General features: G+C 46.8%; 1 protein-coding gene across 14 annotated transcripts in view; it reads right to left on the bottom strand.

Moving 5' to 3' along the window:
* The window catches only part of GPR161 (G protein-coupled receptor 161), a 50949-nt gene extending 35306 nt beyond the window's left edge, over window positions 1–15643 (bottom strand). For 3 of the 14 annotated variants that reach the window (XM_078356346.1, XM_035279221.3, XM_078356351.1), the window contains exons 1-2: window positions 14704–14804; window positions 12875–13005 (exon numbers count right to left, since the gene is read on the bottom strand). Coding sequence is in view for 5 of the 14 variants with exons in the window: in XM_035279221.3 (XP_035135112.3) it covers window positions 12875–12890 (16 nt within the window). In the remaining 9 variants the exon portion in view is untranslated. Of the gene's footprint in view, window positions 1–12874; window positions 13006–14199; window positions 14516–14703; window positions 14805–15114 lie in introns of those variants that run through there. The other 11 variants (XM_035279225.3, XM_078356348.1, XM_035279222.3 and 8 more) reach the window with 11 other exon arrangements.
* Between the last annotated feature and the right edge of the window lie 1430 nt (window positions 15644–17073).

The following is a 17073-nucleotide window of genomic DNA, read 5'->3' as shown; positions in this document are numbered from 1 at the left end:
CCACTCAACTGTGCACTTAAAAATGGTTAAGATGGTGATATTTCCTGGCTCTGTGTCCCCACGCAAATATCATCTCAAATTGTTTTGTTTGTTTGTTTTTTCTGAGATGGAGTTTTGCTCTTGTTACCCAGGCTGGAGTGCAATGGCGCAGTCTTGGCTCACCGCAACCTCCGCCTCCTGGGTTCAAGCAATTCTCCTACCTCAGCCTCCCAAGTAGCTGGGACTACAGGTGCACACCACCATGCCCAGCTAAGTTTTGTATTTTTAGTAGAGACGGGGTTTTACCATGTTGCCCAGGATGGTCTCGATCTCTTGACCTTGTGATCCGCCCACCTCGGCCTCCCAAAGTGCTGGGATTACAGGCGTGAGCCACCGTGCCTGGTCTCAAATTGTAATCCGCACATGTCTAGGGAGGGACCTGGTGGGAGGTGATCAGATCATGGGAGTGGTTTCCCCATGCTGTTTTTGTGATCGTGAGGGAGTTCTCACATTGTTTCAGTGTGTCCAAGCCCCAAGCCTTGGCAGCTTCCACATAGTGTTGGGCCTGCAGGTGTGCAGAAGACAAGAGATGAGTTTTCGGAGCTTCCACCTAAGTTTCAGAGGACGTATGGAAATGCCTGAATGTTCAGGCAGAAGCCTGCAGCAGGGGCAGAACCCTCATGAAGCAACTCTACTAGAGCAGTTCAGAAGGGAAATGTGGGGTTGAAGCCCCCACACAGAGTCCCCACTGGGACACTGCCTAGTGAAGATATGAGAAGAGGTCCACCATCCTCCAGACCCCAGAAAGATAGATCTACCCACAGCTTGCACCATGCACCTGAAAAAGCCACAGGCACTCAACACCAGCCTATGAAAGCAGCCACAGGGGCTGCACCCTGAAGAGCCACACGGGTGGAGCTGCCCAAGGCTGTGGGAGCCCACCCCTTGCATCAGCATGCCCTGGATGTGAGACATGGAGTCAGAGGAGATTTTGGAGCTTTAAGATTTAATGACTACCGAGCTGGGTTTCAGCCTTGCATGGGGTCTGTGTTTCCTTTATTGAAGCCAATTTCTCCCATTTGGAATGGGAACATTTACACAATGCCTGTACTCCCACTGTATCTTGGAAGACTACCTTGCTTTTGATTTTATGGCCTCATAGGCAGAAGGGATTTGCCTTGTCTCAACTCAGATGAGACTTTGGACTTGGACTTTTAGGTTAATGATGGAATAAGTTAAGGCCTTGGAGGACTGCTGGGAAGGGATAATTGATTTTGAAATGTGAAAAGGAAACTGATTTGGGAGGGGCCAGGGGAAGAATGATATGGTTTGGCTCTGTGTCTCCACCCAAATCTCATCTCGAATTGTAATCCCCGCATATCAAGGGAGAGATCTGGTGGGAGGCAATCAGATCAGGGAGGCGACTTCCCTCACCTGTTCTTGTGATAGTGAGGGAGTTCTCAGGAGATCCAATGGTTTTAAAAGTGGCTGTTTCCCCTGAGCGCACTCCCTCCTGCTGCCTTGTGAAGAAGGTATTTGCTTCTATTTTGCCTTCTGTCATGATTGTATATTTCCTGAGGCCTCCCCAGCATGCAGAACTGTGATTCAATTAAACATCTTTCCTTTATAAATTACCCAGTCTCGGGTACTTCTTTAGAGCAGTATGAATACAAACTAATAGAGATGGTAAAGTCTACGTTATGTGTATTTTACCATAATTTAAAATGTTTGAAAAAAAAAAAAAAAAAAAACATATCTGGGCATCTTCTGTTTAATTTCTCTGTCCCACAGGGATTGGAAAGTCACGAAATGAGGAAGCCAGCTATTTTCACAGCTTCTCACCCGTTGTTTGAGATGAGAAGATCCTTAGAAAACATCTCCTGTAGCAGATGAGGAAACGAAGACCTTGTCTGGCATTCATTATTGCTCTCAAGGGACTAATACAGCAGTGACTTCCAAGGCTGAGCCCACTGAATAAAACCATTAATCATTCTACACCCACCCCAGCTAGTGGACATCTCCCCAGGTGACATGGCAAAACAGAACCCTACTTTTTGTGAATTAACCCCCTGTGCAGTTTTTGTTGTGGCATGTAGGAAAATGTGAGGGACACAAAGTCCTAAGCAAAGCTCGACTCTCAACCACAGACAATCAGTGAATTTTTTGAAAGGGCAACTGGCCTCTCTCCCAGGTCTCCACCACCTATATTAAAAGCTGTCTTCACTCCTTCATATTTTCCAGTCAGCACAGACAGCGGAGGTCCATGTCAGCCTCCCAGAAAATGCACACACAACCAGCAGCACTCATGATAAAGACAGCTCACTCAGGGGAGAGTCTCAGGCCCCAAGAAGAAAGTGCTTTAACAATAGAGAAGAAAAAACAGCTGAATTCCACACAGCTTTCTGTGACACCTTTAGCAACCTGAAGATTGAGCACGTCCTCATAGAAATCACTGTTTGAGCTGCATATGAGGCAGGGATCCCTCCTTTGGCAGGCTGCTGGCTGCCCCAGCCTCAACTACGTCATTCCCTCTGTGGGAGAGGGCAGAAATCCCAGCCTTTCCAGAGCAGGCTTGAGGAAGTCTCCACAGACACTGGCCCATGGCCATCCTGCCTGGAACTGGGATCCCAGCAAATCCCTAAGGTGAAGCTGGGTCACAAAAGATCAGAACTGCCAAAGGCTGTTCCAAGTCTGTTTGGCACTGCTGCCAAAAGTGGCTGTGGTGCTTCCACAGGCAACTGTGCCAGGGGCTCCTGCTCAGATGGAGAAGCCAATGACACTACCTGGAGCCCCAGACTCTACCTCCAACCAAAATCTCTACCTGCACGTCACAGGCATCGCCAGCCTATGTCCGAAACCAGATTTGAATCTTTCACCTCTGAAACTGCTCTTCCTGTGTTTCTCCCCATCCCATGTGTGCCACCCCATCCTTCTAGTCGTGCAGGCCCCAGACTACGGAGTCACTCCTGGTTCCTCATTCTCTCATGTCCCGGACCAAGTCTATTAGCAAATCTATTGACTCTAGGTTTGAAAAGTATCCAGAATTCAACTATGTCTTACTATTCTCTGCTGCCACCACTTTGGTCCAGGCTACGCTGTATCTTCTCTGGGTTATTAAAGTCGCTTCCCACGAATCTACCTGCTTCCACCCTTCCCCTTTTCTCATCACAGCAGCCAGAGTGAGCCTGTTAAAACAGACATCAAAACAAGTTACAGCTTTGCTCAAAACCGTAAAAGGATTCCCATGTCACACAGAACAAGCCCGAAGTTGTTACCGAGGCCTGCAGTTCCCTCCAGGGCCTGGCTCTCCATTACCGCCCCAACCTCATAATAAAAATTACCTTTTATTCTTTCCACTCTAACACACTGGCCTCCTCACTATTCCTCAAACCCATCAAGCATGCTTCCAGCTCAGGGGCTTTGCACTTGCTGTGTCCCATGCCCAGAATGCCCTTACCCTTAATGCACCTTTTCAGCAGAGCCTTCCCCATCACTTCATACCCCCTATGTAACACTTCATACCCCCTCCAACACCTCCTGGCCCCGTTCTCTTCTTTACTTTTGGTCCTAAGCACATGTGTGTGTCCTTATTTGTTTATTTTGTTAATGTCTTACTCTTTCACAAGACTGTAGGTTCCATGAGGGCAAGGAAATTTTGGTCTGTACATTTTCTGGTCGGCACCTAGAAAAGTGCCTGGCACACAGTAAATATTCAATAATTGTTATGAATAAATACAGGAACAGTGGGACACTAGACACCTTGACACAGCAGGCGTTTCTTGCGTACTCTCCAGAAGAGTAGCAGACACTATTCATTATCCAGCCAACACCCATTCTCCTCTTCTATCAGAAGAACCCTGATTTCATGTGGGATACCAAATGTACCTACAGAAATGTACTGGCTTGATCAGGTACAGTGGCTCATGCCTATAATCCCAACACTTTGAGAGGCCAAGGCAGGAAAATGGCTTGAGCTCAGGAGTTCAAGACCAGCCTGGAAAACACAGCAAGAAAGACCTTGTCTATGCTAAAAATAATAAAATAAAAAAGAGAGAGAGAGAAAGAAAAAAGAATTAGCCAGTCATGGCAGTGCACACCTGTAGTCCCATCTAGTAAGAAGGCTGAGGGAGGAGGATGGCTTGTGCCCAGAAGGTCAAGGTGGCAGTGAGCTATGATCGCACCACTGCATCCCAGCCTAGGCAACAGAGCAAGACCCTGTCTCAAAAAATTACATATATGGCCAGGTGCGGTGGCTCACACCACACATTGGGAGGCTGAGGTGGGTGGATCATGAGGTCAGCAGTTCAAGACCAGACTGGCCAACATGGTGAAACCCTGTCTCTACTAAAAAATATAAAACTTAGCTGGGCATGGTGGCTCATGCCTGTAATCCCAGCTACTTGGGAGGCTGAGTGGGAAGGCACCAAGCCTGCCCCCATTCCCTACCCTGGACCACCTTAAGAACTCTAAAAAGGGCCGGGCGCGGTGGGTCAAGCCTGTAGTTCCAGCACTTTGGGAGGCCGAGGCAGGTGGCTCACGAGGTCAAGAGATCGAGACCATCCTGGTCAACATGGTGAAACCCTGTCTCTACTAAAAATACAAAAAATTAGCTGGGCATGGTGGCTTGTGCCTGTAATCCCAGCTACTCAGGAGGCTGAGGCAGGAGAATTGCCTGAACCCAGGAGGCGGAGGCTGCAGTGAGCCGAGATCGCGCCATTGCACTCTAGCCTGGGTAACAAGAGCGAAACTCTGTCTCAAAAAAAAAAAAAAAAAAAAAAGAACTCTGAAGAGACCTTTCTAGAAAATGCTACCTCTACAATGACCCTTACCATCTCTTCCTGTCTACGGTTTGCCTTTTATATTTTAGTTACCCTTTCAGACATTCAGGTCTTCTCATAATACAAGTATTGTTTTGTTTTGTTTTTTGAGACAGGGTCTTGCTCTGTCACACAGCCTGGAGCACAGTGGCGTGATCACAGCTCACTGTAGCCTCAAACTCTTGGGTTCAGGTGACCTTCCCACCTCAGCCTCCTAAGTAGCTGAAACTACAGGTGTGTGCCACCACACCCAGCTAATTTTTGTATTGTTTTTGTCAAAAGGGGGTTTTGCTATGCTGTTCTCAAACTCTGGAGCTCAAGCAATCCACCCACAATGGCCTCTCAAACTGTGGGAATAGAGGCATGAGTCACCACACCTCGCCATAATACAAGTTTTTATTTTAGATGAGGAATTTTCCCTTCCAGAAAGCTTACAAATGCTTCCTCAGTTTCCCCTTGGAATTCCCAACAGCACTGTGCACGTGGAGAAAACAAATATTTTATATTCCTCCTACACTAACATCCACTTAAACCTGATGTCGAATAGGAAGAACAAGGGCTTTGGAATCTTCACCAAACCCAGGGTTCCTCCCATGACACATGGGAATTGTGGGAGTTACAATTCAAGATGAGATCTGGGTGGGGACACAGCCAAACAAATCAATTACTTGTTGATATGGAAGAGATGAAATGGAAGAGAGAAAAGACACATTGCAAGAGAATACAAAATGGAAGTGTCTTTGACTCTGTAACAGGCTCAGGGCCTCAAGATTTGAAGTCCCACTGCAGGAAGATGCCCCTTCCCAGAACCGAGCTGCTTTACCGACCACACAGATGCTCAGGCTGAGGTTGTGGGCACCCAGGTAAGCAGCTGACTGAGAAATATGAAATTTTAATTTACCTCCACCTATAAATGTGGGGCTGAGATTCCATGCTTCCTTTGGCTCAAAACCCATTTCCTGAAATTATGTATCTTTTCTTTTCAAGCAGAATAGCTGAAATGATATCAGTGAAGAGAATGAGGTTAGCTGGGGAGGGTCTGAAAATGTCCAAGCAGAAGACTCTAGATAACAATCAAACCCGCTCCCTACCCCACTATCCTCCATCACTGGTTCTCAATTCCCCTCCTCCAGATCCTGCACATCTGGAAATGCCTGGAGACATTTTTGGTTGTCACACCTGGGGGATGCTTTTGGCATCTAAGGCTGGGGATATTGCTAAACATTTTACAACACACAACATAGCCCCTTACAACAATGAATTATCCAGTCAAAAATGTCGATAGTGCTGAGGCTGAGAAATCCTGCTCTATGTGAACAATTTGGGTTCATTCTTCTCATTCTATTTTTTACTGTTTGTACTTAATAAACAGATTGAAAAAATAAAACAAGCCCTTCCATAAACAAAAACATACACATGCTCTGAGAAGACAGGAGATGGAAGCTGTGTGAGAACAAGACTGAGATGATTACTTCTATCACAAGATAAACAATGATGACTATGCTAATTGACTTTACCCTTAATTATTTTTTATTCATTATCCTCATCAAGCCAGGCAAACTAGCCCATATTGCTAAAACTAAGAATATTATTTTTAAACAGCTGAAAGGGGTATTTCTTTGAATACTTTTTTTTTCTGATGGCCATATATGAGATGGATGCCTCAGGAACAGGGCTGTCCCCTCCCTCCCTCAGCAGGATACCCACACTGCCTATATTCCTGTTTTCCCATTCTTCACTGAGCTACACAAAATACACAAAATTAGTTCTGGGAAGGGGCATCTTCCTGCAGTGGGGTTTCAAATCTTAAGGCCCTGAGCCCCTTACAGAGTCAAAGACACTTTGATTTTGCATTCTCTTGCAATGCTTGAAAACCTGCCCTGCACCCAGCTCGACTCTATAGCTGGGGCATAGCCCTGAACAAGACGTGCTCAAATCTCTCCTACCCTGAAGCTTACATTTTGGAGGCGGGGACACAGACAGTAAACAAATAAATTTTGAAAATAGGAAACAATTCTGGGTAGTAGGTGCTGTAAAGAAAGATCAAACAAGGTAAGTGGAGAGGGAATGGTGTCTGGGTCGGGGGTGGGTCATCAGGGAAGGCTCTCCAAAGACATGGTACTTGAGCAGAGACCAGAAAATGATGCAAGGGAAGAGGCAGGCCGCGGAAGAGCCCTTGCAAAGATCCCGAGGCTGGAATGAGCTTGGTGTATTTAAGGATTAGCAAGAAAGCTGGAGAGGAGTGAGGAAGAGAACAGCAGACCCTGGAGACAGTCAGAGTCTGTCTGTCAGATTACAAAAAGCACTGGACAAGAGGGGGGACTGGATTCTACATGTGAGAGGAAGCCACTGGAGAGCTATGACTGACTTATGCTTTCAAGAGGTCACTCTGCCTGGTGCTAGGTGAAGAGTGGACTGCAAAAGGCAAAGTATGGAGACAGGGACCCCAGTTAAGAGACCACTACTGTGGCCCAAGTGGAGACAAAGGCTTGGACCAGGGTCTTGGTAACAGAGATGCTAAGAAATGTTTAGATTCACTCATCTCCTTAAGGATGCCAACATTTTGGAGCCAAAAGAGGCCTTAAAAGCAACTCATTCTACTCTATCATTTTACAGATGACAAAATGAAAGGCCAGAGGGCTGAAATGAGTTACCCATAGTGACAGACCTAATTACTGACCAAGCACAAATTAACTGACTGCCATCACTACACCTCTGCCCTTACCTGGCCAACCCAGGGCTGGGGTGGGCAATGCAGAAGACAGGTAGACGCAGGAACCTTCTAGAGGGTAGTCCTAGCCAGGCTCAAAATAAATGACTCTCTTTGCTTTGGGCAAGGTCACCATAACATCCTAGTCAAACCCAGTGGGCCCTTCTTGAGCTCTCTGCAGCATCTGACACTTCTGACTCCTTTCATTTTTTTGGGACTCCCTCTTCCCTTGTCTCCCCTGAGCTGCTCTTTCCTGTCTCTCTGTCCTTTTGTTCCTTACCAGTCATGTTTACCTGATAATCATCCTACTCTGTAAGTGCTGCTGTTTTCCAAGATGCCCTCTGGGGCACTATTTCTTCCTTTCTCATCCACAGAGGAAATGAACTGTCAGCCTCAACATCTCTTACCCTTGCTCCAGCAGTTGCTCCTCTGGAGATTCACTCTTTTCACACACCACATCCATGTGGCTTCATGGATGTGGTCACATGACCTATGCCTCTCCAATCAGCATCTTCTGACTTTCTCTGATGTAATGACAGTGTTGCTGAAACAGCTGGGAGAAGGATAGTTCTCCTTTCACATTGGATTTGAACCTGCAGCATTCCCCCTTGCCAGAGCTGCTGGGGATCACCACACAGGACTAGCATAAAGGAAGGCCAAAACCAGAGTCAGTGAGAAAATGGGTCCTGATAAAAATCACTTGAACCCTGAACCCACACCAGAAGCCAAATACACTCAAGCATTTTAATGACACGAGCCAATAGCTTTCCTTTCTGCTTAAGTAGATTTGAACTGGATATTCTACCACTTGCAAAAGAAAGAGTCCTATCTGATACCTCTTCTCTCTATATGCTCCCTCTCTATGCCCACTTAAACACTGATGACTCCAAAATCTTCATGTATAGCCTAGAAACTCCTTGGAGCTCCAGATTCATATCCACCCACCTTGTAGATGTTGTCTCCCATATGTCACACTCAGGCACCTCAGATATAACATGCACAAAATGGAATTCACATCTCTGCTGCTGCCATCCCACTATGCTATTCTTCATGTTCTTCTCTACCCTAGATAAAACATCACCACCCACCCAATCTCTCAGTGCCCTGATTGGCACTTTCTGACTGTGTCACCCTGGGTAGGTTAATGACCATGTCTGAGCCGTGGATTTCCATACTGACTCCGTGGCACTGAATGAGAGAATGTGTGTAAAACAGTAAGCCCTGGTTCCAGTTCCTATCACAGACATCCAGTGCATCACTCGTTCTAAGGGAAAATGTCATCCTCCCTGCCATTGACCCAGCTCAGGGCCTCATCATTTTCCCCTGGACTACTAACAGGCATTTCTCTCTTCTTCCTCTCTTCGATCTCATCGCCCAGCACCAATCTCTCCTCCCAACTGCTGCCAGACTGATTATCCCCTACACAAGCCAGACCATCTCAGGCTATTGCCTGCCACCTGCGGAATTTATTCATTTGCAGACACCCTCCACCTTGACCATCCCAAACTGTTCACAGTTCTCCACTCACTGATGTTCTCAGCTCTATGGCTCTGCACACTGTTCTCATTGCCCAGAATGCCATCTCTCCCTCCTCACCCAGCTGGAGAAGAGCGCATCCTTAAGACTTGATTAAAAAAAGAAAAAGAAGTTACTAGAAAATCAAAGAAAATATAGATTGGCTAAAGTGACAAGGAGAGAAAATGAATACAGGAAAAAAAGATATTTGAAATATTTTTAAATGAAGAAAAGCAAAGAAAGAATGGAGAAAAAAGAGAAAATTTAGAAAATTTTACTCTTGAAATAGGAAGGGACTTCTTAAGTAAGACAGAACACTCAGAAACAAAGAAAAATGATAGCGGTTTAACTTCATAAAAATTAAATACTTCTGCAAAGTTGGGGAAGAAGGCATAAAGATATTTGATTATTAATAAGAAATGGATTAAAGTACAGAATTTAGAAAGAGCCTCACAAATTGATGAAATTACAAACAATTCAGTTAAAAAATTGGCAAAGAATTTGATTGAACAATCAGAGGAAGTGTAACCAATCGATTTAGGATAAACTTGGAAGAATACATAAGCATTTAAAATGCACATAACTGGCTCCGCACGGTGGCTCAAGTGTGTAATCCCAGCACTTTGGGAGGCCAAGGTGGGCAAATGCCCTGAGGTCAGGAGTTCGAGAGCAGCCTGGCCAATATGGTGAAACCACATCTCTACTAATAATACAAAAATTAGCCAGGCATTGTGGCGCATGCCTGTAATCCCAGCTACGTAGAAGTCTGAGGTGGGAGAATCACTTAAACCCAGGAGGTGGAGGCTGCAATGAGCCGAGATCATGCCACTGCACTCCAGCCTGGGTGATGAAGCAAGACTCCATCTCAAAAAACTAAAATAAAAAATGAAATGCAAATAACTTATATAAAATGGTCTCAAAGGTCTAGGTTAAACATTCTTAATGCTCTGTGTAGAGCAGGGCATATAATATGCTATTGTATGTGTTTCTGAAAGAGAGAAAACAGAGGTTCATTTTTGGTTTGTTATTGTTGTTGTCTGTTTACTTTTTGAGATGGAGATTCACTCTTGTCGCCCAGGCTGGAGTGCAATGGTGTGATCTCAGCTCACTGCAACCTCTGCCTCCCAGGGTCAAGCGCTTCTCCTGCCTCAGCCTCCCAAGTAGCTGGGATTACAGGCATCTGCCACCACACTTGGCTAATTTTTGTACTTTTAGTAAAGACAGGGTTTCACTATGTTGGTCAGGCTGGTCTTGAACTCCTGACCTGAGGTGATCCGCCTGTCTCCGCCTCCCAAAGTGCTGGGATTCCAGGGATGAGCCACTGTGCCCAACCCAGAAGCCACATTTTATTTGCTTGTAGGTGCATTGGCTATTTCAGAAAGAATGCACAAAAACTGGTAAAATTAGTTATATCCAAAAAAGAAAAAAGAGGGCTAGGAAGGAGGAGTGGGAGGGAGATGTTGCCTTTTATAACTTTTGAATGCTATACCTTTCCAATTCGCTACTTATTCTCAAACAAATAACCTTAAATAAATACAGTAAATAATTCAGTGTCTTTTCCTACACAATCTTCCAAACCTCAATAAACAAAGAGAACTCTGATTAAATAACCACTTAAAATGTACATTTCCTTTGACCCACAAATCCCCCATCTAGGAACAATTTTACCCAGAAATATTGTATATGTACACTCACAAAGGTACACAGAAAATCTAGATTAAGTTGGAAGCCAATCTAAGAGTCCATCAATAGGGGAATGTTTAATTAATTTATAGGGAACTGATACTATAAAATATTATGTTATTATTGAAAAGAATGAAGTACAATATATCTGTTACTGAATGACTTCTAAGTCATATTGTTAAATCAAAAAAGTAAACCACAGAGCATTATTATATATGACCCCCATTTATGTTTTTTTTTTTTTTAACAGACAGGGTCTTACTATATTGTGCTCCATACTGGACTTGAACTCTTAGGCTCAAGCGGTCCTCCCACCTTGGCCTCCCAAGTAACTGGGACTGCAGGTGAGTGCCACCATGCCCAGCTTCATTTGTGTATTTTTTCAAGTATATTCAATATATTCAGCTTTGTCCTAAAGTCAGAAATGTAAATGATACTAATTTATCATGTGTTATATTATAATATCAATAAGCTATATATTCACCTATGTTTCCAGATTTGGGAGTATATTGAGCACATTGAAAACGACCTACAAAGATAGACATTTACAGTGGTTATCTCAAAGGTGGAAAGAAGGAATAGAGAAGAGGTGGGGGGAAATTTAATTTATTTTCCTATATGTCACTGTGTTTTTAAAATATTTTATAGCTCTTATTTGTGAAAAATTACTATATTCCATGAATGCTTTACATTATTACTTAAGGTCATAAGTTTATAAGGGGCAGGGCTGGGAGGGAGGCTGACGAACTTCAGATTGTGCTCTTAACACAGTGTTCTTTCACCCATTGCTTGAGTATAAAACAAACACAAACCAAAATAAAATTGAAATATACCTTCTCATGTTTTACCCCTGGCCAACTGCAAATTCCTTCCTTTATGCTCCAGCACTCCCTGAATATTTGCCATGAATCTCGTCCTCTCCCCTGCTGAGCACATAAAATGTGCAAGGAGATAGATTAAAACTAGTCATGGCTGGGCGAGGTGGCTCAAGCCTATAATCCCAGCACTTTGGGAGGCTGGCGGGGGAGGGGGGTGGATCATGAGGTCAGGAGTTCGAAACCAGCCTTGACCAACATGGTGAAACTGAGTCTCTACTAAAGACACAGAAAAATGACCTGGAGGTGGAAGCTTAGGCCTATAATCCCAGCTACTCAGGAGGCTAAGACAAGAATCGCTTGAACCTGGGAGGCAGAGGTTGTAGTGAGCCGAGATCGTGCCATTGCACTCCAGCCTGGGCGACAGAGCGGAACTTAGTCTCAGAAAAAAAAAAAAAAAAAAGGAAAAGAAAACTTGGCCGGGCACAGTAGCTCACGCCTGTAGTCCCAGCACTATAGGAGGCTGAGGCAGGCAGATCACAAGGTCAAGATATCGAGACCATCCTGGCCAACATGGTGAAACGCCGTCTCTACTAAAATTACAAAAATTAGCTGGGCGTGGTGGCGCACACCTATAGTACCAGCTACTTGGGAGGCTGAGGCAGGAGAATAGCTTGAATCTGGGAAATGGAGGTTGCGGTGAGCCAAGATCACGCCATTGTACTCCAACCTGGTGACAGAGCAAGCAGAGCAAGACTCCGTCTCAAAAACACACAAATAAAAAACAACAACAAAAAACTAGTTGTAAACCTTTTCTCTTGAGGTAGAAACAGAACCATACATGAATACTGTTTCAATGAACGAAGTATGGAGTCATCAAGTCAATCCCTCCTCCAAACTCCAGGTAGCACTGATAGCTATGATGTTTTTTGTTCTTATAGAATAAAACAGCAAGAAGACACCACTTCTCCCCTGCTGTCATGCTTTACTGCATCTCAGAACGACACTCAGTTCTTCCCAAGGTCTCACACAGAAAATGCAAACAGGCAGTCTGCAGGCCACAAGCAGCTTGTACATATAATTTGGTTAAACTGCATGCACATTTAAAAAAATGTTTTGAATCAGTTATCTTTAAAAATATATGAAGCTTTTTTTCCTTAAAAATTTACAGCTTCCCCCAAAACTCAGATCAGGCTATCATGTACTGAAGCCCTCCCGCAAGTGCAGCTGCCCCCTTAGTGGAGACAGGCTTCGCAGCACACAGCCCCACCCAGCCCTCCTGTCCACCCGCCTCCTGCACTCAGGCTTCCTGACTGGCCCTGGCTGGCAGTGCAGTTTACACCATAGAACTGTACCTACTCCTGCTGACATTTAGGTCAGTTCCAGTTCAGCCCATTCTGTCTTCCTCTGAACCCATACAGTGAGCTCACAGCCCTCAGACCATACAGTGCTTCTTCACCTCTCAGAGGACTCCCAGTGCGCCAGGCTGCAACACAAAGAAAATGGTTTGGATATTGTTGTGGCCTTGGATTTAGTTCCAAAATGCCAGGCAGGCCTCTTAATGAGGGGTCTCTATTCTCAATGTCGCGGTGGAGCTATAGGGCAGGGAGAAGCCTTGATTTAAAGGACCCACCTGTGTGCCATCAGGAAACCATGTGAAAAGCACTACCAAGGCAAAAGATCTGAGTTCAATTTGGGCTGCTTAGTTGGCCGAGAGAGTATGTCATCTCTCCTGAGCCTCAGTTTCCTCACCTATCAACTGGGCTAGTAGAGCTTCACAAGGCTGTTGTGTGAATGAAAATGTGTATATGAAAGTGCTTGTCAGCACCTGAGAAGTATAAAATAAGACAGATGTGGAGGAGGACCAGAAGAGAGGTGCTCCGGAAGAAGTGACAGAAATTGGTGCAATGCACTCCAGTTACAGTCGAAGAGCCTCTGTCTCTGTGACCTGAGGCCCCTTCCACCTCTCCTTTCTGCCCTGAGGGCCTGAAAAATGCCTCTTTTCACTTGCTTCCAGTGGCCGCAGTGAAATAGATTATAAGGGAATTCCCTGCCTATTCCCCGAAGTAGTAGCTCTCCAGAACTCATCTGGAGGTCCAGGTCACTAAGGGAGAAGAGGCCAGCCTGAATCCACGCCTGGCTCCACGGAGGAGCCACAAGGACGGACATCCTCCCCCAGCCTCTAGCGCTGAGTCAGGATCACCTGAGGTTATCAATGTCTCCATTGGACAAACAAGGAACTGAGGTTCTTTCCCTCCAAAACCACACACCTCCTCTCTGCTTCGCAGGCAGGAGGAGTAAATGCGCTGCCCTCGAAAGCACTATGCAAAAGGGATGAAAGATACAATAACGAGCAAAAATAGCCTCCAAGATGTGATCTAAAACGATGTCAATTCGCAGCTGTGTGGTTACTGGTGAGCAGACCTCCGGGAATCACAGGAGACACCCCACTTATCCAACAGACGTTCTCATCCCATATGCCTTTGTGCAAAGGTTGCAAGGGGGTTAAGCTTGGTCCAGAAGGCTCTGAGAGCTGGTCAAGTCCTCCCCTTTCCAAAAACCAGCCGAATCTCCCTCCCTCAGACCTGAGGGGCAGAGCCGCCCACTCCCCGGCGCCGAGCCACTTCTGGGCGCGCCACCCGCCGCCCGCCCCGGCTCCGGGAGACAGCGCCCTGAGTACCGGCTGCGAGAAGGTTGCTCACTGGTCCTCACGGATTCCAGCCGAGGGGCGTGACCGCTTCTCCCCACACCCTTTGCCGGGAGCTGGACGTGGAGCCTCTTGGTCTCAGGGGGCGCGGCCCGCTTCTGCCGAGTCCCGGGCACGCACCGACGCCTTCCCATCCAGCGGACTGGGTAGGGGGCTTCGGGCGGCGCCAGAGAAACGGGGCGGCTGCACCCAGTGGAATGGGGTGGGCCTCTAAGAAGCTCCAGGCCGCAGCGGAGGAGCGCGCCCCCAACATCTCCCCACAAAGAGCTCCAGCTCTCCAAAGCAAGGCGCAGTGCGGCCGTAGGACAGCCCGGATCTCGGAGCGGGGCGCGGGGAGAAGAGGAGCGCCATGGGAGCGGGGACCCTTCCCGGCCCGCTCCCCGCGCCCTCCAGCCCCGCACAGTGACCTTAGCCCGGCTCCATCCCGACCGCCCTCTCTGCCCGGGCCCGCGCCCGCGCTCCACGCCGGGTGCTCACCGAGGAGCCGCCGCCGCGGCAGCTCAGGGCCCAGCCCTGCCGCCTCCCCGCCTCGGCCACCGCCGCCGCCGCTTCCTTCCTCCCGGCCGCGCTCGCAGACTGGAGGTTTCGGGTTTCCGCCCGCCGAGCCCCGCTTCGCTCCTCCCGCGGGCCAGCCACCAGCACGCGGACCCGGGCGGGGGCAGGCCAAGTAACTTTGCGGCGCCCGAGCCCCGCCTCCCCCGCGCCCGGCCGGGCCCCTCCGGCCCCCGAGCCCCGTGCCGCCTCCCGGCTCCCCGCACCGCCCCGCCTGGCTCCCGGCGCCCCTCCCCGCCCTCGCCCCTTCCTTCGTGTCCGCCCGCCCTCCCGGCAGCTTCTTTCCCATTTTTTCCCACGAACCCCCTCGGCTGCGGCTCTTTGTCTCGCCCTTACCCTCTCGGCTCGCTCCACTTTTCTCCTGAGAACATTTGTGGTCCCTCACTCAGGCCTTCCCAGTTCCCGTTCCTCCGTCCCAGTTCCAGCCGCTGGGACGTCCCCTTTTCCATGTCTCTCTCCATCACAGACACTTACAGATTCTTCCCGCAGGCTCCGCGCCGTCCCGTTCTCCTCCAGCCCCGCCGGGGACGATCCTGGCACCGCCTTTGCCGCTCACCTTTCATTCATCCAGCCGACCCGCGACAGCGTCCATCAGCCTCCGGCCAGGCTCTGTCCCCGGCTCTGCGAATACCACGGGGACCCCGCCCCAAAGGCAGCCCCGGGAAGTGGGGAGTGGACGTAAACCGGGCTCCACGAGGCTGCCCTGCACTCCCTTGGAACCAAGAGTCCAGGCAGCAGTCACCGCAAAACAAAGACCGGGCGCTGTCAGCTCGGGGAACGGAACAGTTCCTTCTCGGAATGTTTGTTTTCCCTTCCTCACTCCCCACTTTCCCTGCCTGTCTCCAGCCTCCTACGTTTTCTATGCAGCAGTCTTAATAAGGGGATGGAAAGTTGAAGCAAACAGTAGAACTGCTTAAAAAGGAAAGAAGGAAGTAGACAAACAGGGCAGCAAAATAATCAGGTAAGAAGTTGTAAAACCCAGTTCACTAAACTCCAGAAAAAAAAAAAAAAAAAAAAAAAAAAAAACAGATGCTGGCTTAGAGTAGGATTCACATTTCTCTGAAATCCATCTGCTCTGATAAATACATTAATTATTCCCTTGTCTACGGATTGAACCGTGGGAGATGCTTCCTTATTATTAATATTATTAGGCCACTGAGGCACCATTCAGAACAGTAATTTACTGTCTGGCACCTGCTAAACACCCACATTGCTCTAGGGACAAATGGGATCATGTGGAGAAAAATGTAAATGGATGCCTTAATATTCCTTTGGGATAGATGCTTTATTTGGTCAAAAACTGGAAGCTACTGCTCCACTTAGAGTCTGGGTCACCCAGCAAGCCAGACACTTGAAGGAGCTTAAAGCATTCTGTTCTTAAGAGTATTTTAGACACTTATTTTGAAATCCCTGGTTATTTATTTAATTTACACTGACTCAGATGCCGGCTGAGCTCTATGAGCCTAAGGGAGTTAGTTAACCTTCCTGAGTCTCAGGTTATTCATATATAAAATGGGGATACTCATAGCTTCCTATCTGTAGAGTCAAAAAGGTTAAATGAGGTCATGTAAGTAAATCATCCAGTGTCATAGAATCTGAGAACTAAGCCCTTTTGAAAATTGGTATTCATGAAAGGTCTGAAAATATATGCCACAGACTGGCATTGTGAGAATAACAATAAAAAATAAACAGTTACAGCTGTTTTGGCTCCATAACCATCCATGATGCAAAAGATGTCCTTCGTACTGAGCAACCTTTTACCATACTTACTCTATTTCATTTTGAACTCTTCAATAGAAAGCATTTTTTTCTCTTGCTGTTCATTATCAAATACATTATTTATCACAAAGATTTTTTTTTTTTCTGAGCTCATAAGCTCAGAACTTACTGTGCATTCAGGAATAGAAACTGCTGCCAACAAATGCATTTTCAATTGCTCTCTTAAGGTTTTTTTTTCCTTCTGGAGCTAATATTGAGCTATGAGCTCTATACTTTTCTAAGTCTGAAACCAAACTATTATATATACGTGCAGAGGGTTTTTTGTTTTGTTGTACAATAATTTGTCTAGGAATGCAAGTACTAAGTAAATTGAGGGAAGATTGCTCTTTGAGTTACTCAAACCTCACCCACAGTTATTCAGCATTTTGGAAATCACCTCACTATTAACAATGCCACTTGTGGTATCAGATTTACTAGTAGAGATTAGGTAATTTGGTCGACGTTTATGCATCTATGTCACATTCACAGTGATCCTGTCTATAACTTCAAGTGTCTGGCCACTTCCTGATGTCATCC

Source organism: Callithrix jacchus, chromosome 18 (genome assembly GCF_049354715.1).
Source record: "Callithrix jacchus isolate 240 chromosome 18, calJac240_pri, whole genome shotgun sequence".
Lineage (NCBI taxonomy): Eukaryota > Metazoa > Chordata > Mammalia > Primates > Cebidae > Callithrix > Callithrix jacchus.
This window is presented reverse-complemented; position numbering and strand designations above follow the sequence as displayed.